Source organism: Callithrix jacchus, chromosome 11 (assembly GCF_049354715.1).
Source record: "Callithrix jacchus isolate 240 chromosome 11, calJac240_pri, whole genome shotgun sequence".
NCBI classification, from domain to species: Eukaryota; Metazoa; Chordata; class Mammalia; order Primates; family Cebidae; genus Callithrix; species Callithrix jacchus.
Genome location: NC_133512.1, coordinates 100,620,337 through 100,646,360, shown reverse-complemented (window position 1 = coordinate 100,646,360; position 26,024 = coordinate 100,620,337). Strand labels below are relative to the sequence as shown.

Sequence of the window (26,024 nt, the reverse complement as noted above, 5' to 3'; positions counted from 1 at the left end):
GCATACATGTAGTCCCAGCTACTCAAGAGGCTGAGGTAGGAGGGTTATTTCAGCCCAAAATTTGAGGCTACAGTGAACTGTGATTGAACCACTGTACTTCAGCCTGGGCAACAGACTGAGACTCTGTCCCTACAAAAACTAAAAAAATGAAAAAGATTATGAATTCACAATATGTGAGTTTGGTTATAATCTATAATTATATTTTATTTTAACAAGTAATTGCAATGAGAAAACAGTATAAACTTTTGAAACAAAATGTACATACAAATGGAAAATCTTTGGTGGGATAGAGACAAAAGGACATTTTGCAAGCAGCCATACAAAGACAAGTGTTTATATAAGAAATTTACTTTCAAACATATTGGGTACTGATATTTCAGTGAAATTGACTCAGCACTCATTCTACCTCCTCTTCCCCCACGCACTCATTCCCTCATTATGTGCTGACTCCAGAGTCAGCACCATTACTCTGGAAGGATCTTTAATTTTGTTAGGGAGACAATCCCCTCAACAATGGTATGTGGTCAGTTATAAAATCTCAGTTATTATGCATAGGCAGTTCTTTTCATCAGTTTTAAAATAATCATCTGTGATGGTACAGAGCAAATTTAATTTGAATATTAATTCAGGGAGACAGCCTGCCTTAGATTTATTGGTTAATGTGCTTAAATGGAAGAAATCAGTATCTGGTATATATATATGTGGTGGTGTAAAAAATATAGAGAGAAAAAGAAAAAGATAGAGAGATAGACCCAATGAAATATTATCCAATTACATTCCTTAAAATATTATTATAGGATAAAAGAAATTAGAAGCAAATACAGATTTTTAGATCTGTAAAGAGATGTTAGGCACTAAAATATAAAATTTAGTGTATCTGAATGCTAAATCAATGTGAATTGTTCTTGCTTATATCAAGAAGGAGGAGTATGGATAGGGAAGGACAAGCCTGAATTATTAGAAGTTTTGTTTCCATTTTGCCCATTTATACTGCTAGTTCCACAGGAATGAATGCCTTGTGATACAAGCACATTTCATGGGAATTTAAATGGGATTTTGAGTTGGTAATAGAATAATCTGCAATAACCACAATTACATTAACACTAAAAACAATATTTATCTATCTATGCATATATAAGGTATATAAATAAAAATACATAAGGTGTATAGATAAAAATCCAAGAATATTTTTTCTAAAATACCGGTTTCACAAATAGCAAACATATGATCATAGTCCGTACTGAGACCAGAGTAATATGTTAATTAATGTTAGCATTGACTACTCAGAATAGGGCAGAGCATCTCTCTCCCTGACTTGTGTTCGGCCAGCAGCAACTTTGTTGTCTTCAGAAAGTCTAGTGATCCACACTGATGCCCACAACACACATACACACTTTACAACTCGTGGTCAGCTTATCTCAACAGGCTGTCAGGCTGTCAGTCCCGGGGTGGAAGCTGCTTGTTATAGTTAGACAGCCACTGCTGTTCAATGTTAGGCCTCACACTCCAAGTAGATTCATGTTGGTGCTTCCAGTCACTGAATCCATGCCCTGCAGCTGGGTGTGAGTTTAGCTCAGGCTCAGGCTCTGCTTCAAAACTTACAGAACTCTACCTTCATCAGTGGTCTTACGTGGACATTTATTTTATTCTGTGTCTTCCTGAGAGCATGCCTTTCTATTTTATAGGGAAATTTGAGCTTCTCTTGTGTGGAACCCTATACGGTGCCTGTCTTTTTCAATGCTACAAGTTATCTGGAGGTGCCCGGACGGCTTAACCAGGACCTGTTCTCAGTCAGTTTCCAGTTTAGGACGTGGAACCCCAATGGTCTCCTGGTCTTCAGTCACTTTGCAGATAATCTGGGCAATGTGGAGATTGACCTCACTGAAAGCAAAGTGGGTGTTCACATCAACATCACACAGACCAAGATGAGCCAAATAGACATTTCCTCAGGTCAGTGAAACCTATTTGACATTTGTTCCTGAAACTGCTATTGCAATTTCCAAAGCTAATGTTTTGTTTTGTTTTGCTGGTGTTACGTGCTGAGGATTAGGTTGTAATTCAGATCTTCAAGACACGTAGTTGTACTATGTGCTAACTGAGTAAGGAAAACTTGGAAGTTGCTGAGAGGGCAAGGCAAGAGTGAGGGAGAAAGCTGGTTGAGATTGGAAAAGCAAAATACATTCCTTACCAATGCTAGCTTATATTTAATAGAAAAATTGCTGTTCTTTTAAGAGATTAATTTATATTTAAACACAAAGAATTTTTGTTAAAAAAATACACAGTTGTATCTGGTATCTTTTGACTTTATGAACATTCAAGTACTTTTTACTTATAGTAACAAGATTATACTAATTACAACTTTAAGGAATATTCCACTGCTGGAATCAACTTCAGAATGATCTTGCTAAAATTATGCTTATGTTTGGAAAGAAAACAAAAGTGAATACAAAGCAGAATGACAAGATTTGTATACGAACTGAAGGAAGACTGGCTTACCAAAAATAGGATAATTTAAAATTTGGCTTTGTAGTGACATGACAAGTGGAAGCTTAGGTGGTATTCTTTCTATTTGAATAGACTTAGCAACCTTGGAATGTTCTTTGATAAATATGGTCCAAAGAAAGGTGATATTTTAAATCGAGATGTTACAAGCAAAGAAAAAATAGTCACAATATTGGAATGATAGATAGTAACTGTTTTCATCTATTTTTCTTGAGATATTCTTTGTAATAGTCGTGTGTGTGTGTGTCTGTGTGTGTGTGTGTGTGAAGAACTACTTACAAATGGGAGATGCAAAGAAAACTAACATTTACTGAACACTTAGTACAGAAGTAGCAAATACTGAAAGAGGTCATGACGGAGAGCTCAATTGGATGACGATGGACTCTGTTTTCTGAATATGCCAGAAACACTCATGACACCCTACGCATACACCGGACATGTTTTCAGTCACACCGTGATTTGTGTTCCACTCATTTCCTCTCTAGGCTGCATGCTCCTTGAGAGCAGGGGCCATGCTCCTTCTTCTTCTGTCTTTAGCATATAGAATAGTACGTATAAGAGGTACTCTAGAATATTTGTTGAGTTCAATACTCTGACCCTTTAAACTAACAGAATACCCCTTGCTATAGAGCATACATTTTCTTGTAAAATAGGCTTTATGTTTGTGTATGGCCTGAATGTATGGTCTATTGCTGAAAAGGATGCAAGGAAGACATAAGAACTGTTATGTCACAGATGTGCCGAAATTATTAAAATCTAAAGCTATCGGGAAATACCTAGATATTCACTTTCTCCATTTCTCTTTATTAGTTCTGCTTTTTCCTTGAATGTCCATGGTTGATAAAATCAACCATATTTTCTCACTATAGTATTTTATAAATATACCTAGGGAGATTTGCAGCAAATAGAAAATATCTGGACAGACCAGAAAAACAGATAAAACTAAAACAAAACAAATGTTTACCACAGTTGAAAAACTCCCACATTACATTCCGTTATGATTAATGATTATTTTCTAATGACTAAACATATAAAAATATTAGTATGGAGGCCTCTCTCCTTGCATTCTCTGAGCAAATGCAATTTGTCTTTAGGTTTCTGTGTAACAGGAGCCAATATATTTAAAACAATAAGATCTGAAACCTAGTGGTCAATAAACATGTATTAGTTTGATTTTGCTAAATTTTAGTACTCCAAGATACTCTCATCTAATTTAAGCTGTTTTTATTTTGAAAATTAAAGATAGAATGAACAAAGGAAACCAATATGTGACAATTAATTCACCTTAATATAGTTGCTTAAATATAATAAAAGTGAACTGAAGCATTTTTTATCAATTTACCCAAGAATCTGTGCAAATTAATTGAAAATGATATGAAATCCAAAATCTTCATAGTATTACCCTCATATAATCCAGTGAAAACACCTTAATGCTTCAAGCATTTTCTTCTATATACCTTGTGGAAACTAACTGATCATATTTGAGAAAGATTAGTTGGAAGAAAAAAAGAAAATCCAACCATTTTTTAAAATTCTATTTTATACTCATTTATTTAATCCAAAAGTACATATGGAAACCATAGAAGATAATTTCCTCTGTCTTTTAATGTATTTTATCTAATTCAATTAAATTATAAATAATTTAGTTAAGCATCAACACTGCGAAAATAGTTAGCTCAAGATCCTAAAGTTTGCCTTAACAGAGGGAAATGTATCTATGTCATAGATATTCTACTCTTACCAGCATAAGCATTGAAGAATGTCAGTCCATTTCTCATTTTGTTTAATATTTTGATTGAAATAATTTAGAAAAAGCAGAAAATCTAGAAAAGAAATATAATGACTGATAACATGCTTTCGTACACACACAAAGTAGTGCATTGAGAAGGTAATATAGAGACTCTCAGATACTGTCAATATATACTGGTAACTTAGTTTTTATTTTATAAGTTCCATGGTCCAGAATGAAGGTTACTCAGTTATATCAAAAACATTTTTTTTCATCTTGGTCAACATTGTTCTTTGAGAATTAATTCAAAATATTAAATACATCTTACAAGTAAAAGAATGTTTAATATATTGCTCACCCTCTCTGTGTATCATTCTTTCCAAGTTGTGATTATTGTTTTAAAGAGTCTCATTAGTAACTGACAGTAGACTTGACTTACAAAATTCCGTCAAACTCAGTAGGCTTGAATTTGTAGAATGGGTCATCATTCCATGAAAGTATTTTTCAAGTTGCGACATCAACTCTTTCTGACGGATAGCCAAACAAACAACAACAAAAGCCTACATACCTTAATTCAAAATGTTTCACTTTTACCCCACTATATCACTTTCTTTAGGGCAGCAGTTACTGATTTATGAATAGATATTTATACAGTACTTTTAACTAGGTATAAATGGTAAAAGAAAACAAATCAGGTGCTGAAAAGGCTCTAATGAATAATAGCTGTTCATTCTGGGCATAATTTTGTTTTGTTTTTTGTTGTTGTTGTTTTCTATAGTTTGAATTGGAGTCTTATTCTATTGCCCAGGCTGGAGTGCAATGGTGCAATCTCAGCTCACTGCAACCTCCGTCTTCCAGGTTCAAGTGATTCTCCTCCCTCAGCCTCTGAAATAGCTGCGATTACAGGCACCCACCACCACACTCAGATAATTTTTGTATTTTTAGTAGAGATCAGGTTTCACCAGACTGGCCAGGCTGGTCTCGAACTCCTGGCCTCAGGCAATCCGCCCACCTTGGCCTCCCAAAATGCTAGGATTACAGGTGTGAGCCACTGCACCCAGCCCATTCTGGGCATAATTTTCATTTTAACTTTACAATTCAAAACCCTAGGGAAGGTGTAACTAGAACTATGTTTTCAAATAATTTTGATCAAAGCATAGTAAGAAAATATTTTATGCCATGCCCAAAATCTACTGACACAAAATTTAATGAAATAAAACTTTTCTATTTTAGATGCACTATGATAATTGTGGTATTTTCTCTTCTTTTACTTTTATCTTTTAAAAAAAATGCCATGACACACTATAATGATTTTATGTCCTAAATACAGTTTGGAAAAACTGACCTGCATTGTTTTTCATATTTAAAGTTTTGAGATTTTAAAAAGTTTTAGTTGCCTGGAACTCCATCACTCTATGTTGGAAAACTAAGTTTATCTTATAGGACCAATATTATACTAGTATGATGGTGGTAAAAAGAAGCATTAATATGCATTACTATTTGATGGGAAACAAAACTACCTACTTTTCGAAGTAAGATTTTATTTCAAAATGCCTCAATTTTATGTCACTAAAATATAAATATTTAGGACAATACTCAGTTGTGGCCTGCCAATATTAATTAGGTAATACGATGCGATTCAACATTTATTATAGTGGGGAGAAAGTGATTTATCTTAACAGTCTCTCACTTATTGGAAAATAATTAACTTCTATCCTTATACAAACAAAGCCTTTCCAGAAAGCTATTCAGAGTATGTCTTGTCCTAAATCCGCTATTTTCTTATACCCAAGTATTGGAACTTTCTTGTTTTATTAATGTAGGTTTTGCTTCAATTTTAGAATGGCTGTTCAGTGTCCATACTGTTTCAAAAACATGTACTCAGCAAAGATTATCTCTGTATGTATTTTCATCTCCAAAGGAAATATTTTGTGGCCTTGTTTTATTTACTTTGCTTCTTAGTAAAATGTTCTTTGTAAATCATTATGTTCCATTGGGTGTCCTGGCACTGTCTATCCTAAGCAATTAAAATATCTCTGTTCTTAATTTTGTGAGCATAAGAAAATGTAGCCAGTATATTAATATTTCTTAACAAGTTTATGCCATTTTCCAACATTCAGTGATAATTTGCACCACAAGACATCCTTTTCATCATGGAAGAAAAAAGGTCTCATTTGAAATACAATTTTTGATGTTTCAGTTGTTTACTGGAAAATTATTATCAGTTCTATGCTAATATTTCAAGATGTCTTAAAATAAATTCTTATAACTCAAAAACTAAATGCTTAGACATTACTACAAACACTTTAAGGGATTTATTTTATTATATTTTACAGCATAATACTTGGAGACTTATTTACCAAGGTATATTCTTTGATTCAACTTTAAACCATAATTATTAGAAGCCTTAAAAGATGTCACTTCCCTTTGGTCCATTAAATTTAAGTTATTCTGATTTTAAGAAAATAAAGAAGCACCCAGAGATATTTATCACACCATATGTACAATAACAAAAGTACCTGATAACAGACTACTGAAAATGGACAGGTGATTTTAAAGAAGATATTTTTGTGTGGAATACTATTATGTCACTATAAATCATGTTTCTTAAATAAAATTTAAAAACATGATAAAATATAATGCTATCAATAAAATTTTTAACAAAAGCTTAAGTAGACTATGACCCTAATATTATTATAAATATAAAAATTTTATTTCATTCTAAATCAGAATGAAATAAAATGAGTAATACTAATGGTGACTATCTCCAGTTGGTGGGTTATCAGTCCATTTTACTAATTTTTTCATATATTTTTCCTAATATCTATATTTTCTACAATAAACATCAATAGTTCTTAGAAATCAAAAAACATAAACTATAAAACAATTCATGATAAAGTGAGATTTCTGAGTAGTATAAAGCTTAACAATGTTACAAAGGGAAATTAAATAGCATAAGTTATATCAATTTAAAAATTCTAGTTTCCTTACTTAGAAATATGTACAGTCAATTTCTTAAAAGTTTGGCCTTAAATAACAAGCTTTAACAGAATTAAAGTTGCATTTGCACACAAATAGAGAGTTTTATATTCAGGTGCAGAAATTTGGGGGTTTATCTATAATGTTTCATTATTTGAAAATATTCATAACTCATTCTGAACAAGTCTCATACCATCTATGAAATTTTAAAACTATTTTTTAGCATGGATAAATAACCAGACAGATAAGTAGATAAATGGTTGGCAGATAGACAGATAAAAGCATTTTCCCTTAAAACTATTGCTGTCAGGTAACAATATATTTCTTTTTTATTAATAAATAAATACTTTGAATAAACCAATAAATTAAATCACTTTATTCCCAAATAATCTACATACACTATACTTCTACAAAAGAAGTTGCTGGAAAATAATTTTTAGATTGTTGCACTTTTTGATGGGCTTGTAGATATCTAAAAGTTTCCAGTAAACTCAAATCCATCATCTTAAGACACAAAAGATAAAACATGGCTCTGTATTCTTAGGGGGAAGACAGAGCCTATGAAATTCTGATTGTTAGAACACTGCACTCACTTTAATTAGGCGCCTACAATTGAGCTGGAAGGGAATAGATTCTATTGTTTAGTGGATCCCAAAAGTGAAGTAGATAAAGACCTGAGTTCTAGATCAAAATAGATAGATAGAAATAAAATATCCTTGGACATATTTACAACACATTTTGTTGATTTTATTCCCCCAAATTCACAAACAAACTTTCTGTGAGGGCCACATGGTACCAAGTAAAAGACATTAAAGTGAATGGTATGTTGTTCCTGGGTAGCTTCACTCAGCTGACTTTTTATTGTATTTCAATTTTCAATGTGGCTGTACCATCATCATGCCAACTGAGTGGAAATCCACCTTTAATTACACTTCACTACATGATGGTGCACATTTTACATCAATAGAAGCATTATAGTGCAGAATGAAAAAAAAAAGGATTGGGAGAGAACTTTATGCTATTAGATATTGACTTATTCTTTAGAGAGCTGGAGGGACATTTTAATTTATCATCACACTTCAGGATACAATTTCCTTTCTAGTTTCTACAAGATTTCTGAGCCCTTTAAAATGTTCTATGCCTTTTTTAGGAAGATGAATAAAACGTGTGTATGTGTGTATAATAATTTTTTTAAATTGCAAGGAAGAAGATAAAATTTTAGTAAATTCGATGGATAAAATGGAGGCAAAAGGTGCCAATGTGAACCAGACCGTGTTTCAAAAGCTTCAGTTTACTGTACAAATAAAGATAAAAAAATAGGATATCACTAGTTGATACTAAGAATAAAAATGAACTATGAAAGAATAGCAAATAACATAGCCCAGGAGCTCCAAAATTAATATACGCATGTAGTTGAAGAAGCTTCTAAGACAAGAACAGGGAGGACATAGAAGCAAATTAACTTTGCTGAAAAGCCGGTATATTTCACCTTTAACAGATAATGTGTGCACAGCATGATGTTTTGAAATACAAATACACTGTGGCCCTTAACCTTTCATTTAAGTGTTAGGGCTGAAACTTCATGTAAGGTTGAAGCTTCCTTAGTGAATAAACGAGTAATTGGTAAGTTTAAGCAATAAGGATTTTTTTATTGCATTTTAGGTTTTGGGGTACATGTGCAGAACATGCAAGATAGTTGCATAGGTACACACGTGGCAGTGTGATTTGCTGCCTTCCTCCCCTTCACCCACATCTGGCATTTCTCCCCATGCTATCCCTCCCCAACTCCACCCGCCACTGCCCCTCCCCTATTCCCCCCAACAGACCCCAGTGTGTAGTGCTCCCCTCCCTGTGTCGCAATAAGGATTTATAGAATAGAGCTATATCTAAGTCAACTTTAGATATTTTTGCAATTTAGTATCTAATTTTATTTCAAATAGTTAACAAAATAAATAATGTTGGCATGAAATAATCAAGGACTATGTACCTTTATAATCAGAAAAAAAAACAAAGCGGTCATTGGATTGGACCCTTCACCAAACCACTCCCCACTGCCCCCATTAACCTCATGTTGAGAATTACCAGGGATGATTAACTTGACCAGGAAATTCAGACTGAGATAGCATCATTGCCTAGCATCTACCTTCCTCCTCCCCCACCATCCCCACCTTTAATTTTTAAGTAATTTGGGAAGGATTTAGGCTCATTGGGTTATCCGTTACCTGGTTGTAACTAGATGTGTAAACCAGCCTTCTTGGCAGAGGGATTCTACAGATTCTGTGAACCTCTGAAAGTGGTTCAGGATCAGCTGAAGGAATTGACTCCTTTGGAAACTCAATATCATTATTAGCCACATATATTTCTTATTCTCTTTCCTTTGTTCATCAACATTTTTCACCAGAAAATTTTGGGGGACTCATTCTACATGCTTATAAAGTAGTTAATTTTGGTAAACATAGTATCAGGAAATAATTATAGTTATGGCCCCATCTGCAATCATAACTACATCTTATGACTTATTTTATTTGGGTACATTTCCCTTGAGGCTTTTCTTATTTGTTTGTTTGTTTGTTTATTTATTTATTTATTTATTGTACTTTAGGTTCTGGGGTACATGTGCAGATCATGCAGGATTGTTGCATAGATCCATACATGGCAAGGTGGTTTGCTGCCTTCATCCCCCTTCACCTATATCTGGTATTTCTCCCCTCATTATCCCTCCCCACCCTCCCCACTCCCGCTGTCCCTCCCCTAGCTCCTCCTACTGACCACAGTGTGTGATGCTCCCCTCCCTGAGTCCACGTGTTCTAGTTGTTCAACACCCACCTATAAGTGAGAACATACAGTGTTTGGTTTTCTGTTCTTGTGTCAGTTTGCTGAGAATGATGGTTTCCAGATTCATCCATGTCCCTGTGAAGGACACGAACTCATCGTTTTTTAAGGCTGCATAGTATTCCATAGTGTATATGTGCCACATTTTCTTTATCTAGTCTATCAATGATGGACATTTGGGTTGGTTCCAGGTCTTTGCTATTGTAAACAGTGCTGCAATGAACATACGGGTGCATGTGTCTGAGGCTTTTCTAACCTGAGGACAGACACTACTTCTAGTAACTAAAATTCTGTGCTATTTTTGAATTCTCTTCTCCCCAGTCAGTGCTTTTTTCCTCTCATTTATTCTCTATGATTCAGTTTTACAATTACAGTTGGGCCTTGATTCTTACTGTAGCAGTTGGTAGAATCTGGTGTTTTCTGAAAGATACTGATAACCTACCTAGATGTCTGGTCTCTCTATAATTACTTCTAGTCTTTCTTCTAGTCTTTCAAGGCTTTCTGAGATTCCTTCTGAGACTGGATCCCTATTGTTGAACCTCTGTCCAGAGGCCAAGATCTTGGTGCTGCTAGACATATGAGCCTGCTGCCAGTTCCCTGCCTGGATATCAGAGTACTGCTCACCTCTGATTTCCCAGGATTCTCTCCTTCCCTCATTCCAATCTTCTGCTATTTTATTTATAACCCTCACATGTTTGACTTGATCATTCTAGGTCATGACTTCCTCTTGCCTATGAATATTGCTTACCCCTCTGGGCATGAATTTTAACTACCTTCCAGTCTCAAATGCTTCTATCAATCCTGTGCACATCTGTGCCAAATCTCAGCCACTCGTGTTCTTTGTCATCAAATTCCTATTGCTTCTTGGCATGCAAATCTACCACGTAGTGTACCAGGGAAAATTACAAGCAGAAAAGTAGTAAAGTTCACAGCGTCCCCTAAGATTTTAGCTTTGTTTGAGCATAGCTTGTCAGTTAATACCATGGCCAAGATCCTAGGAGTGATAGACCTGCATCTATAATGCTGTACATAATTTTAGGGGCAGAGGCCAGAAAAGTTGTCCTGTTAGAAAAGGACAGCCTCTGGAGCTCATTGGCAGATATCAGGCAACTTCTCTTTTGTGCTCCCTCAGATCTGCTGAGCTAGCTCCCTGCTGTACTGCTATAAAAGCTGGAGAGAATGAGATTCTGGGGACATCCAGATGTGTCTATTATCTAATCCTAAGATTACAATGACAACTCTGTAATAGATAATAGCTACTGAATGTATTGAATGCTTACAATATACCTGTCACTGTGCTAAAGTCTCACCAGGTCTCTTCCAGCTAGTGAATAGAAGAGCTTTAAAAAGAGCCCAGAAATTTTCTTAGCATGCCACACAAGAGCCCAGAAATTTTGAATCTAAAGTTAGTGCCACCCCTGGCCACTACATCTCATAGTCATGCAACAGTTTGGTGTTACATGATCACATAGGATCAGGTACTATTGAATATGACAGATGTGAAATATTTGTTGAAGGCAGAACCTTACATCAATGATGTCCTTATCATGTCCATTTGGGATTCTCACAGGAGCATTTTAGGCAATCTCTGTTATTGTTCTAATTTTTCTCCCATATCATGAAAGTTTCTATTTCTAAAATATAGAAATGATAATTCAATTATTTCCATTCACTAAAGGATAAGTCCTGATTTTTTAGTATATCACACAAGAATATGCACAAACTAAGCTCCTCTGGAGTATTTGGCCTCATTTCTCCTACTTTGCATCATAGTGATGACGGTCCGCTCCCTGACAAGGATTTCCTTCTCTATAGTCCATCCTGGCAAACTGCCACTTATCATTTATTGTTCAATTTTAGTATGCTTTCCTTCCCCAAACCCCAGAAACAATCTACAATTTTTTAGTACAGCACCTTGTATCTTGAATAAATTATTTTTTCTTACATTTTAAATCACATACTCCTCCACTGTATGTCTTCCTCACATCTGTACTCCTAACACCACTCACTTCTCAGAAAATAGGCAATCAATACTTTCAACTTTGCTTTTTTGGTTTGATTTACACTTAGACTGCTGCAGAGTTTCCTTGCTCTTCTCTCTGCCTCTCTAAACAAGTCCATTCCATACATTTCTCCTGATTAAAATTCCAAAATGACTACTTCCATTGAGTCATGTTCCCATTCAACAATCTTTCATGAACCCCTTAGTTTTAAAGATGGCCTCGCATGTCTTCTGCAGAAAGCCTGAATACCAATTCCATGGTGATCTCAAATCCTTTACAAATTCTAAATTATCTTATTGTTTACATTTGTTTGACATGATGTATTATATTGTTCAGACATTTGATTACTCTGTTTGAAAATACTTTATCTTCTAAAATTTTTAAGAACAATAATCCCACTCTTCCTTTGTCTGTCCACCTCTGAGTTTAGCACAATGTATTACTTGTGGCATGTGTCTAAATACCCAGTTGCTTGATTTTTTTAAATGAACTGATATCAAGATATTATAAACTAAAACTTTACAATTATGTTATCTTCATCAGTTTATATAAACCAAATTCATTATAAAAGGAGAGCAACAAATATCTCAAAGGAAATAATTGCTTAACTGTGGGAGGCTAAAGTGTGTGAAATTGATCAGGACTTAAATTTTAATTTGATACTTTTATAGTAAGAGTTTTTTTTAAAGATGTTAAAGCCTAAAGCTGTACTGGGTAAACTATTTCATAAATAAAATGAAAGTGTGTGTACATTTGCCAAAAAAAATGTATTCTCAAGAGCAGGACATGAAGTAAAACCTTGAAATGAGTCACATTCCCTTTGTATTTATTTTTTTCACACAGAATACAAAAAATAAATGTGCATGATTAAAATTAATTTAGTTTATTCTTCAGCCTTGGGAATGCATTTGATATGATTCACTCCAGAGAAAAATAAGCTAATAAAAATTTTTGGACCTTCTACTTAAGATCTCTGATCTCTAGTCAGTTCTACACTTGATTAAAACAGAGACTGTCCATTTATGGTAGGAGTCTAGTCTGACTTGCTTTGCTAAGAGAAATGCCGTCTATTGTTGATCAAATCACGTTGTCTCTGAAGTCTTCTATTTGAAAACTCCAAGCAATAAGATTATTGTTTAGAAAACCAAGCAATAAATCTTAAACTTTAAAAAATGATAAGGGGGAAATCACCACAGATTCCACAGAAATTCGAACCATCATCAGAGAATATTACAAACAACTCTATGCACATAAACTAGTAAAGCTGGAAGAAATGGATAAATTCCTGGACACTTGTGTCCTCCCAAGCCTAAACCAGGAGGAAACTGAAACTATGAATAGACCAATTACAAGGTTTGAAGTTGAGGCAGCAATTAAGAGCCTACCACAGAAAAAAAGCCCAGGTCCAGATGGGTTCACAGTCGAATTCTACCAGACACACAAAGAGGAACTGTTAACCATTCCTTCTGAAACTATTCCAAATAATCCAAAAAGAGGGAATCCTTCCCAAATCATTTTATGAGACCAACATCATCCTGATACCAAAACCCGGCAGAGACTCAAAAAGAAAAGAAAACTTCAGGCCAATATCCATGATGAACATAGACGCAAAAATCTTCAATAAAATACTGGCAAGCCAATTGCAACAGCACATCAAAAAGCTTATTCACCATGATCAAACTTTAGAGTAACTTTATATGAGACACCATGAGTGGACATGAAGGAGTAAATCGCACTTCTACCATTCTTCCATCCCGACCCCAGCACATTTATCTTAGGTTCACCTAAGACCATACAGCATGTAGTTACTACACTTCTAGCACACTTTATTCAGCTATGGTTGATGGAACAGAACTAACACGTTCTCCACTTGTACCACATATTCTTTATAATGCGATCTTCTACAAGGAAATGTGAAATCTGGATCACATATAGATCTACAACAAAATACAACAATTCCTACCATTTCTGATTTCCTTTTGTTCTCTTAATGAAGCCATGACAAATAATACAGGCAAGTAAGGAGAAGAAATATTGAGGGAAGAATCCTTTATAGCAGTGGTTCTTAGCCTGTAGTGATTCTGACTCCCAGGGAATGTTTGAATATATCTGAAGACATTTTTGGTTGTAATAACTGAAGAGAGAGGGGTAGGTACATTTCTAATCTTTTTTCTCCAAAACGCTACTGTATCCTATTTCATGAAGGATAATCAGTGCCATCGGCATACATAGCAAATGGTTTGTTCATAAAAAACCTTGATGAGAGAAATAAACCCTTGATAGTCTCTATAAGAATTATTTCTACTGGGAAACTGAAAGAAAAAGAGGGTGTTCTATATGTATTGTTTTACTGCCCCAAGCAGTTTTGTAATACACAATGAGTTTATTACATAGAATAGCCAATAGGTATTAGTATTGAAAAAAAAAAAAAACCCTAAAGAATGTGAGCTCTATTTCTGAACATGAGTGTATTCTCAGCAACGTTGTGTGGCTGATAGGTATTGTGTGAGTGAGTAGGTGTGTGCAGGCATACATGCATACTTAAAAAAAATCCTCTAATCTTTGATGAAATTAAAACCTTAAAATTCAGTGATTTTAATTGAGTGCTATAATGTCTCCATTTGTCACGTTTGAACGATTTAGAATAGAAGAGATTAAATCAGTAAGATGATATGACATAAGACAAGTCAGAATTATAGCTCATCTAAAGCTTGTATTCAGTGTTTGATTTCTTTCATTCCTCTTCTCAAACATTTGCATATTAACTGTTAAGCAACAAAATATAGCAATTCCTACCTTTTCTAATTTCCTTTTGTTTTCTTAATAAAACTAAGACAAATAATACAGGCAAGTAAGGAGAAGAAATATTGAGGGAAGAATCCTCTACAGCAGTAGTTCTCAGCCTGGAGTGATTTTGACTCCCAGGGGATATTTGAAATATCTGACAATTTTTGATTGTCACAACTGAAGTGTTGGGGGTAGGATGTTACTGGCACATAATGAATAAAGGCCAAAAATCCTAATGAATATCCTGCAAAGCACAGGACAATACTCACCCACCTGCACCTCCCACCAAACAAAGGTTTGTCACTAACTGTCAATAGCATGCAAGTTGACAAATCTGACCTGAAGGAGCTCCTCTATTGCACTCAGGAAGCCGAGGGCCCTAAGGGGAGAAGCTTAGACCCCCATCCCACCCCACTCCAGGAACTTCCATTTTCCACCATACGCAATAACAAGTTAACAATTTTAGACATGTTAATTCCTGAGGTCCCTCTTAGCATCATTTAGAGCTTTTCTCCTCTTTTATCATTTTGCTCTGTGTTGTTAGAGTTTCTTTTTTTTTTTCTTTCTCAATATACACACTTTGAAGAATCCCAGACTCCTTTTTTTGGTTTTCACTTTTGCTTCCTTTGCGGAAATTTTGCACTTCAAAGCAATGAAGAGACATTGTCAATTTCTCTTAGGTATGGTCAGAATAAAGCCTATGATAAGGTAGTTCTCCTGGCACACACTTTTTATATACTATTCTAAGGCATATTTTGTTGTTTCCTACAGATGTTAAGCTCTATTTTTATAAATATTTGACTCTCTAAAACATTGCATCACTATGACTTTTTCCTACTGTTTTCATCATTAGTAGATGTGAATATAAATTATGCCTCTTTGTGTGAATTTGACACGAGGCAGCAGATCATTATTGCAATGGTCAAAACAACAGGTTACTAAAATTAGGTTCAATTGTTATGAAAACTTATATTACGGCATGAGAAAAAAAATGAGAGGAGAAAAGAGCCTTAACTAACATGTGTCAGTCTGCAAAGTGTGTTCTAGGGTCTCCTTCTGTACTTTCTTGTTCTCTGTCTCTCTTCTCTGCTCACCTGCTTAGTCTGCCATGCCTTGCTCTAAAGAGGGACCCACCATTTGCCCCAGCAAGCCACCCAGCCTATGGAACAGAGTGACAAACAGCTCCACTTTGCTCAGATCTGGGAGCAAGCCATGGCCCTGGCCCAAAGGTTCATGGGGACCACAGGCTATGACCTGGACAGTCCCTACAATTATAAAATACCACCAATAGAGAAAGCTCTTTTGAAAGCAGACATTCAGCTAGCTCTTTCTTCTGGGTGTTGCAAACCAGTAACTCCATGTTCTGGCTTGGCTGCAAAACAGTTTATAATAGTTTAAGATTATAAAGGAAATGTTGGTGTTATACTGTTTAATTTAGGCAAAGAAAAGTTTGAAGTTAAAAAAAGTGATCCAGTTGTATATCTCATTTGTGACATGATTTTTTTATCAAAATATAGAACACTGAAATAGGTTAAGAATAACACTGAATAACAATGAAATGAGTTCAGAAAATTTGGGTTTCATTGGAAACAATTAAAATGTATTCCAAGAACAGAAAATGAGAATGTGTAGCTTTTTCTTAAAGAAGAGTTTCTGCTTAGAATGGTTTGATGTTTTCCACTTCTGTAAACTTACTCACTTTACTTTCTAAAAAATTACATTTTCTTGTGATCAAAGAAAGAGTATTTCTATTGAGATCATATAGAAGCTTAATTTCTTGTTTTCCTATAATTGATGATTGTGTGTATTCAACTATTTTCACACTGCTATGAAGAAATACTGGAGATTGGGTAATTTATAAAGAAAAGAGATTTCATTGACTCACAGTTCCACATGTCTGGGGAGGCCTCAGGAAACTTACAATCATGGCAGAAGGCAAAGGGGAAGCAAACTTGGAACTTTTCACATGGCAACAGGAGAAAGAGATAGAGTAGTGAAGGAGGAAGAACCCTTTATAAAGCCATCAGATCTGGTGAGAACTCACTCACTATCACCAGAACAGCGTGAGGGAAACCACCCCCATGATCCAGTTACCTCCCACTGGGTCTCTTCCTAGACATGCAGGGATGATAGGGATTACAAATCAAGATGAGATTTGGGCGAGGACAAAAACAAACTGCATCAATTTATAAATCTGCTTTGTGGTGACATAATGCAAACAGTTTCTTTTTAAAAAACAGTTGATGTAGTGTACATCAACTACATATACAAAGAACCTGTATTATTTAATTCAATAAATGATACCTTCTCAGCAAACAAAACAAAAACACCCAGATACATAAGACTCATAAAGAGATTTAGACTCAATGAGACAGAAAATTAATAAGGATATCCAGGACTTGAACTCAGATCCAGAACAAGTAAACTCAATAAATATTTATAGAGTTCTCCACTTTAAATACACAAAATATACATTCTCCACCTTAAATGCACAAAATATTGATCGGCCATTATTAATACCCATTTTTAGAATAAAGCTACATTCCCTTTCTCTCTCCCTCTTTTTCTTCCTCTCCTTCACTCCTTTTTTTCTTTCTTTCAAAAAACAAACAAACAAACAAAAACAAAAACAAAGTGTGTCCCTTAGAGCCGTAAGTGGGAGACAACTGAAGGCATGACACAGCAAAAAGAGTGAGCCCTGAATACCTTTGCCCTTCCATGGTTCAGCTTAGTCTGCATAGAGTGTAGTCAGGATGATCTTGCATCTTCTCTCAGTAATCAACTTAGAAGTTCCTCTTCCTTGGCTGGGCATGGTGGCTCATGCCTGTAATCCCAGCACTTAGGGAGGCCCAGGCAGATGGATCACAAGGTCAGGAGGTCGAGACTAGCCTAACCAACATGGCATTAGCCCCAGCTCTACTGAAAATACAAGAAAAAAAAAATAACCGGGTGTGTTGGCCTGTAATCCCAGCTACTCAGGAGGCTGAGGCAGGAGAATCGCTTGAACTTGGGAGGTGGAATTTGCAGTGAGCTGAGTAACAAGAACATCCCTTAAGAGCAATATTATAACTTTTGTTAAAATATTGTACAGTTAAGTGTAGTTAAGAATTACAAAGAAAAGGAATAGAAAAAAAAGGTAATAAACCTAAGCAGGCAACTACATAATAAGAAATTCACAACATGGACCTTGACAAAGTGCAAGGCAGAATTGTAAGTAGCGTAAAAATTATTTTCCAGCATATACTGCTACCTAATTTTATGGAAGGCTCAGACAGACAGGAGAGATACTAATTTCACTCAATAGAGAAAACCTAGGCTAATGCTATTTGAAAACTGGGAAATATTGTTATATACATATGAATTATGAATATTGATTTATTGTCCACTACTTGTTCAACCCCTTGCTCACCACTCCTTATGAGAAATCTGCTCAAAATAGTGAAAGTGCAAGAAAACAAAACAATACAACAACAAAGTAAGTAAGTGATCAGATTGCATAATACAGAAAATAAACTGGAACTACTTGGAATGACTATGGAGGGGAGACGGAAGGATCAGACAAAACCTAAAAAGAGCCCCAAAGGACTGTAAAGTAATAGAATATCAGCCTATCAGCCAAGGCATGTTTTTAATGAAAACCAAAAACCAGAAAGCTCAGAACTAATATCGACAAAGGGGCACTTTGTGACAACTAGGTGGTGCTTGATATATTTTACCTCTCATAATTGTCACAACCAATTATGAGATGTATATAATCATTCTTTTGTAAAGAGAAAGCCAAAGCTTAAAAGGTCACACAAATTCTCTAAGTTTTACAGAGGCAGAGTTGGTACTTGAAATGAATTTGGCTTTATTTTTAAACTCCTGTGCTTTCAAGCACTTCATGCTAGTGAAAAACAGTGAAGTGGCAAATCTTCCAAACGCCAGGGAAAATGTTAAGTAAGAAGGAACTGGTATAACGGAAATGAGAAGCATGAGTTTACTCTTTTGTAAGCTTAGGCAGTAAAAAAACAACAACTGAGAAATAGGCAGACAAAATCATAATAACGTCACATATATCTAGCATGCAAGCTATTGAATAAAACAAATAGCCAAATAGAACTAAATATAAAGTATACTTTTGTCAGCTAATCCCTAGAAATAACTTAAAGATGGCAATGCAAATATTCACATCTTGTTTGGGCAATTCAGAGAAAAGACTACTTTAATGGACTTAAGTTTAGTATTTCTATTCTTTACTTCACTTTCACCTGTGTAAATGTAATTCTTTTGTTTCTTTGCCAGTCATTTTATGGAAAGCTTTTTCTAAAGGATAAAACCAAAATAATATATATACATATATATGTAATGTACACATAAAACATAATTTTTATTTAACATGTATTTGGCAGTCTGTTTTGTTTGCAAATCCAAAAGGGGATAGTTCCTTTCAGGGATTTTTTAATGTGTTACTCCAATATGTTTTCACTGCTCCTGAACACTTGCAATCATAGCAAAGAGCTGGGAAGAGCAGCTGGGTCTATCTTTGGTGTTGATGCACTGATGTGGAAATGGAACTGCCTTTGGAAAGCCTTCCTTGTTAATTGTTAAGTTTGGATGTACTTTTGCATCCTAATTCCTTTTCCGTGATCTAGTTATAGAAAAACTGTGCTACCTTGTACTTTACCAATGGAAAATAATAGGAAGCATCATGTCTTGTGCCCCCAAATGTGTATTTTGAATTTGATGATTACAGCAGTGCTGACATAGCCAATACCCAGCCTATGCAGTTTATAGCAAAGATAATGACTCATGCACATAAGAGATTAAATCTGCTTCTGGAAACTACATAGTAATCTAGTCCTATTCAAAAACTTTTATAATCAGAAAAGCACCTAACTATTCATTGGTGGTGTTATCTGCCTTTTGCTTGCCTAAATAACTAAAATATATTGGGCAGTATATTAGAAGCAAGAGGTTGTAGTGGTTGATTACATAGAACTAGAACCTTAATGCCTGGGTTCAGATCTACTATATACATACATGCCTATCAACTACACTTAATCTCTCTGTGTCACAGGTTTTTCCTTTGTAAAATACTGTAATGGAGCTAATAATAGAATCTGACCTCTTAGGCTAGCTATAAGAATTAGGTGTGAAATGATTAGGAGGGTAACTGGCTCTTATAAGTATTAGACTTTTTGTTGTTGTTATGTTATTGGTACTGATCTTGTGGTGGGGAGGGAGGGGTCTAATCAGGCTGGTGGGAAATTTTTCAGTTATAAACAATATACACAAATACTTTTGGAAGGCCTGAGGGTTTTAATTACAATACTTGGCTGAAGGCAATCTTGTCCCCTTAGTTAAATAAATTAGAGTAGAAAAAAGGAATGTGGGGAGTTTATCTAACTAACTTGTTTACTAACATGGTCCTAAAACTAACCTTCAATCTTTCACAGACCAGATGACTTTCTCGGGGGAAGGGCAACCAACTTTATCACCCACAGACAGTGTTGGTTTAGGCCCAGAACCTGGCCTTTCATCTTTACGCCTTAGTGGTGTTGACTCAAAGCCTTGTCATTTAATGTGTACTGAATAAAGGCCAGGAAGGCCAAGGAGTTGGGGCCAGTGGCCATTAACTCCTTCAAGTGAGACACCACAGACACCCCTAACCCACTCTTTCACAGTATTCTGTGTTTGAGTGAATGGATTCATCTGTCATTGAGTCAGGGTCTACAGGACAGACCCCTGTAATCTTGCTATTATAAAAACAAAAAGGACAATAATCAGTACTTCAAGTTATGTGTTTACAGTATAGTTGAGGAGATAATGAAATAAAAGAACATTTAGCTTATCATATGTGTTTAAAACATTAGTAGATTTGATGGCAAAATAACCAGTTTAGAATGCCATCTTATTAGGCAAATATATACTGCAAACATTGTGTTTAAATTATACTTAAATCCAGAAGAGCCAGGATTTCTCTTCCAAGGAAGTTCAGTGTCAGGAGGTAAAGAAATTAATTCAAGGAGAAGATTTGAGTCTCCTAAGATGCCCCAAAAAATTCAGAATTATCCAATAGGTGGAATAGCATTCATAATGATATTGATAAGAGAAAGCAGTTTCTATGGAGTGGTAAAGGTGAAACCTGTATAAAGTGGTTTTAATTGAAGAAGAGAATAAGCAAGATAAGAAGAATTAGAGACAGAGTCATACAAAATTAGAATAAAAAATCATTAAAAAATTAGAATAAAAAAATCTTACAGATCAGAATATTCACTGCATTATTTAAAATGGGGAAATTGGGGCTCAGATGTTAAGAGATCAGCCCAGGATTATATGGCTATGCACTGACATGACCCAAAGCATGGGTCATGATTTTCATTCCTGGACTTTTTCCATTGGTCCATGCTGGCTTTACAAATTGAGAACACGGGTATCAGTGGGGATCAGGGTGGAGCTCTGTAATACTTTTACAATTCAGCTGGGTGAGGGAGGAAAGGCATTTAAGAAGTAAAAGCATGAAGATAGGTATGCTACCATCTCCTCCCAAAAAAAAAATTGTAGGACATCGTTTGAGGGAAGTAGAGACTTTTCATGGAGACTGAGTAGTTACACAAGTTTCTACACTCATGTAACAAATATTTACTAAACATTTTCTCTATGTTAAACCTACTGTGTTCTGGGCATTTAATATAAATCGAGGAGCAAAAAGATTTCTGAACTACAGAGAGCTTAAACTGTTGTAGAAGTAGACACGCATAGCTTAAAATTGAAATATATAAATAGAATATATAGAAATTATATAGAATGTTAGAAGATGATCAAATGAGAAGTACCATGGAAAAGAAAGGAGTAGAATAAGAGGGATTTGGAGTGTTGGTGGGGAGGGCCTTTAACTGTGCAAAACACACAGCATAAACCTTGTAACAAAGTTGATAAACCAATTTCAAACAGATGTGGGAGTTAGCTAAGTGGATAAATGGGGGGAAAAAGCATTCCAGGCAGAGAGAAAAGCCAAAGCTAAGCCCAAGGATAGGAGCCTGCCTTAAGTGTTTGAAGCACAACAAAGAGTTTATGTTTCTAGAACAAAAGTGAATGATGAGAGAATAGTAGCCGAAGAAAGGTAATGCAGTGAACAGCACACGTAAGGCTGAGCACACTGATGTCCACCTTGAAAATGCTGACTTTCACTCTTCGTGAAATTGGAAGCAATGAAAGAGTTTTGAGCATAGATGTGATATCATCTGTTTCACATTGTAAAAGGTCATTCTGACTCTGTGTTCAAAGGTAGATTTTCGAATCCAGGTATAGAAACTGAGTGTTGCTAAATCCAGTTGAGAGTTGATTGTGTGGTAGTAGAAGAAAAGTTGAAGTGTTGAGAAGTGGTTGGATTCAGAGTATAAGTTGAAAGCAATTTCCTGAGGCCCTGAATATGCTGCGTAGGAGAAAGAGAAGAGCCAGGATTTCTCTTCCAAGAAAGTGCAGTGTCAGGAGGTAAAGAAATTAATTTAAGGAGGTCTAAGACTCCTAAGATGCCAAAAAAATTTAGAATTATCCTAGGTGGAATAACATTCATAATGATATCAATGATAAGAGAAAGCAGTTTCTATGGAGTGGTAAAGGTGAAACCTGTATAAAGTGGTTTTAACTAAAAAAGAGAATAAGCAAGGTAAGAGGAATTAGAGACAGAGTACAACCATCTCATATGAGACACTGGGCATAAAAGAAATGAGAAGTGCAAGGGGAAATTTAGGATGATTATTTTTCAGTTAAATTAAAGAGAGTGTATGTTTGACAATGGAATCATGGGTTATACAAAATTATGAAGTACTTTTAATCTTTTCTGAATTGTTTAAAAGAAGTATGGATTTTTACCTCAAATTTAAAAAACATTTAAATTTACTTGTTTATGATAAGCAATTGTAGACACTGATAGATAATATTTGCTGATTTTTAAATATTCTTCCATTTTCTATATTAATTTTAGTTCATTCTAGTCTCTAAGAAATTACAGTCTGTCCTATTTCTTTGGCCTGAAATGTAAAATTCAGTGCCTCATAACCAGCATCACAAAGCAAAGAGAAGTGATGAACTGAGAGAAAATGGTTTGTTATTCGACTAAAAGTGTCAAATATATGTTTGGTCCATTGATAGGTTAAAATTCTGTAGAATTGCCACTTTTCATATTATACAAATTGATGAACCCAAAAAAGATTCTAGTATCATTTGTGTGAATTCAGCACCGACTGTGTATGTGTGAAACGTACTGAATAAACACAGAAATATATGCTGTATTCTCATTTCTGACTTTTAAATAAACCTCACAAAGGCTTTACTTTGTTTGCCAGAGAAATATCAATGCAAAATTGCCAAATACATTAAAATGGTTTTTGTCCTTCTCTTAGGAGTTCTTACCTAACGTTTCTTGCTTTTGCTGCATTGCATAAACTCTGTCTATGCACAGTGTGCTCTAAACCCTTCAATGTGCTTTCACTGATGTCACCTCATCTGAGTTTTAAAAGAATTTTGAGACGCAATGAGAAAAGGTACAGCTCTTTTAGGAGGGCAGTGCAAGGGTATGTCAAGGATTGTCAATTATATGGTAGAGAAGACTTTTGTATTTGGGACAGATGACCTTTACAGTTCTTGCCCAACCTTGAGCTGTAATAACTGGACTGATCATGTGTATGTCATGTACCAAAAACGAAAGTAATTATGGCATCTTTCTAGAGGAGATCGTTCTTTTTACCTTCACACTAGTATAGTTATAATCATATGTCTCCTTTGATATCATACGACAATGAGCCCTATGTAGAGAATCGCAAGAAAAGAAAATACTTGTGCTTTTTTTTTTACCACCATATCCACACTTCTGCTTCATTAAAAACCAAAAAAAAAAAAAAAAAAACCACCCCAAAACAAAACAAAACAAAATTCCAGAACTGTCAGAAAGCCCGTATCCTAAACCCACCTGGCTTCGCTCTCCATTTGTCTCCAGACATGGCTTTTTGATGCCTGAGAGTAGCCCAAGGAAACGGGAATATTTTCAAGAAACTCAACAGGAGTGACCTTCACTTACTACTTCATTGGCATATATTTCTTGGTAACCAAGGAAGGCTCTCCAGGTCCCCAAAATGTAATCATGAACACATGATGCCGGGAACATTCACATTAGACCATGACATCAGCCCAAGAAAACAGAATACTTTCAAGAAATTCAACAAGAGTGACCTTCAATTACTGCCCCATTGGCATGTATTTCTTAGCAGGAACACTCTCCATGACACCCCAAAATACACTCAACACGATGCCAGAAACATTCAATTAGAGCACTCTTTCTTTCCATGGTCATGATGGGGGTTTTGACCCCTGTTGAAATGCCAATATTTCTGGAAGAAGTTCCAAATCTTCTTCCCTGAGACCCAATTTTGATGTGAATATTGTGTGAGAAATAACCAGGAGGAAGAGGCTACTGAAAAGAGAGGCAAGAAGATAGCTGATTGGAAACAGACATAACTGTTTTGCAGAGGCCGGTGCCTGCCCGTAGATGTGCTTTCTCAGGACAGTTGTTATGTCTCTTTTCATCCACGAGGGTCAAGTCACTTCCTCAAAGACACTCTTCAGTAGTCAAGGCTCATCTTGATTTCTATGATTGCACTCTGCTCGTTTCCTTTAACATCTATTTTAATAATGTGTAAGGGTCTTGTAATTTTCTTTGTTTCTTGTTTATCTCTATCACTAATATAAACTTTTTGGGAATTAAACTCCAATATCCCTGGTTTCTCATTGTTTCACAAGATGCTAGCCCAGTGCTTCACACAGAGGTATGTGCTGAATGTACTTTGCTAGATGGATGAACAAATAAGTGAACAGATAGTATGAATAAGTGCCATATACTTTTTATTCTTTCCAGATTCCAATGTACCATATTTATCAGAAATGATGCAAAAATTATTAAACTTTAATTCAAATGGGTATATTCCTATTGATGTTTCTATTATGAGTAATTCAATTAGTAGCACATAGTGGGACATTATATTGATTTTTAAGGGATTTAACAATTTCACATTAAATAAGCAATAACAAAAGCAATTTATATGCTTTTCATGTTCTAAAGAAGTAATAAAAACACTCAGCTAAATGACAATTTAATAAGGTGAAGTTTCATTTGCAAATCTCTCATTTCTTTGTGTTCACACTGACATAGTCTTCTGTTTCCCTCTCACCAGTGACTTCTTATCTTTAGTTTAAAATGGAAAAGTGATTAAACACGTCAAAACAAATAACTCTGCATTTTAGGTTTTCAAATAAATTAAAATTTCATGGACCTCTTGAAAACAGTCATATGGAAATACCTAATAATAATGACATGAGCTGCTAGTGGAGCAAGTTTTCACCAAGCTTAAAAAATACCTTTAATGTTTTTATAAAGCCATTTTGAATGATAATTGACAAAAAATTAAGTTCAGTTCATTCCTGATAATGCTATTTATGATAATAGTTCTTCAGTGGCTTTATTCTGCACCATGAATTACAGACATAACAGGAACACACATTGACTACATTTATGAAAAGGAACTACTTTTCACACGGCTAAGTTAAATCACATCTTATCCAGCTGACCTAAGATTCAACGCAATTAACCTATTCATTAGTTGCGGGTAAGATGGGCCATCAAGTGATGGTTTAATGCAAGCATTAGCACATCTGAAGAATAAATGTAGGTGTTTATGTCTCAGAGTGGTTTTTCTTCAATATCAAAAAGCACTAAATCTAAAGCAAAAGCTGAATGATGGAGTTTTCTGTCTCTATCATTTTCCCTTCCTGTATGTGCCAGAATGAATTATGTCCTTATTGGGCAGCTACTAGAGGCCATGCACCAAGCAACACACTTAGAAGATAGAGAGGCATGAAACAGGCTCCCTGAGCCAAAAGAGTTTATTCTCTAAAGGAGAGAACAGATCTCAAACAAAAAATTACAATGCAGTGTAATAAAATCCATAAAAATGATGTATAAAAGTTGTTTTATGTATAAAGAAGAGAGTAACTTGCTTCCCTGAGGATTTGGTGGATATTTGACAGAGGAAGTAACATTTAATCGGAGACATAAAGGAAAGGCCAGGGTTCTTGATTTGGGCAAGGAGATGAGTCAGTGTAAACAGGCAGAGGGAATGGCACTGACAAGGTGTGAAATTGCACAACATTCTTTG

General features: G+C 35.2%; 1 protein-coding gene across 1 annotated transcript in view; it reads left to right on the top strand.

Moving 5' to 3' along the window:
• The window catches only part of CNTNAP2 (contactin associated protein 2), a 2,303,447-nt gene that overhangs the window by 979,132 nt on the left and 1,298,291 nt on the right, over positions 1-26,024 (top strand). The window contains exon 9 of the mRNA XM_078343568.1: positions 1,686-1,950. Coding sequence (XP_078199694.1) covers positions 1,686-1,950 — 265 coding nt within the window. The remainder of the gene's footprint in view (positions 1-1,685; positions 1,951-26,024) is intronic.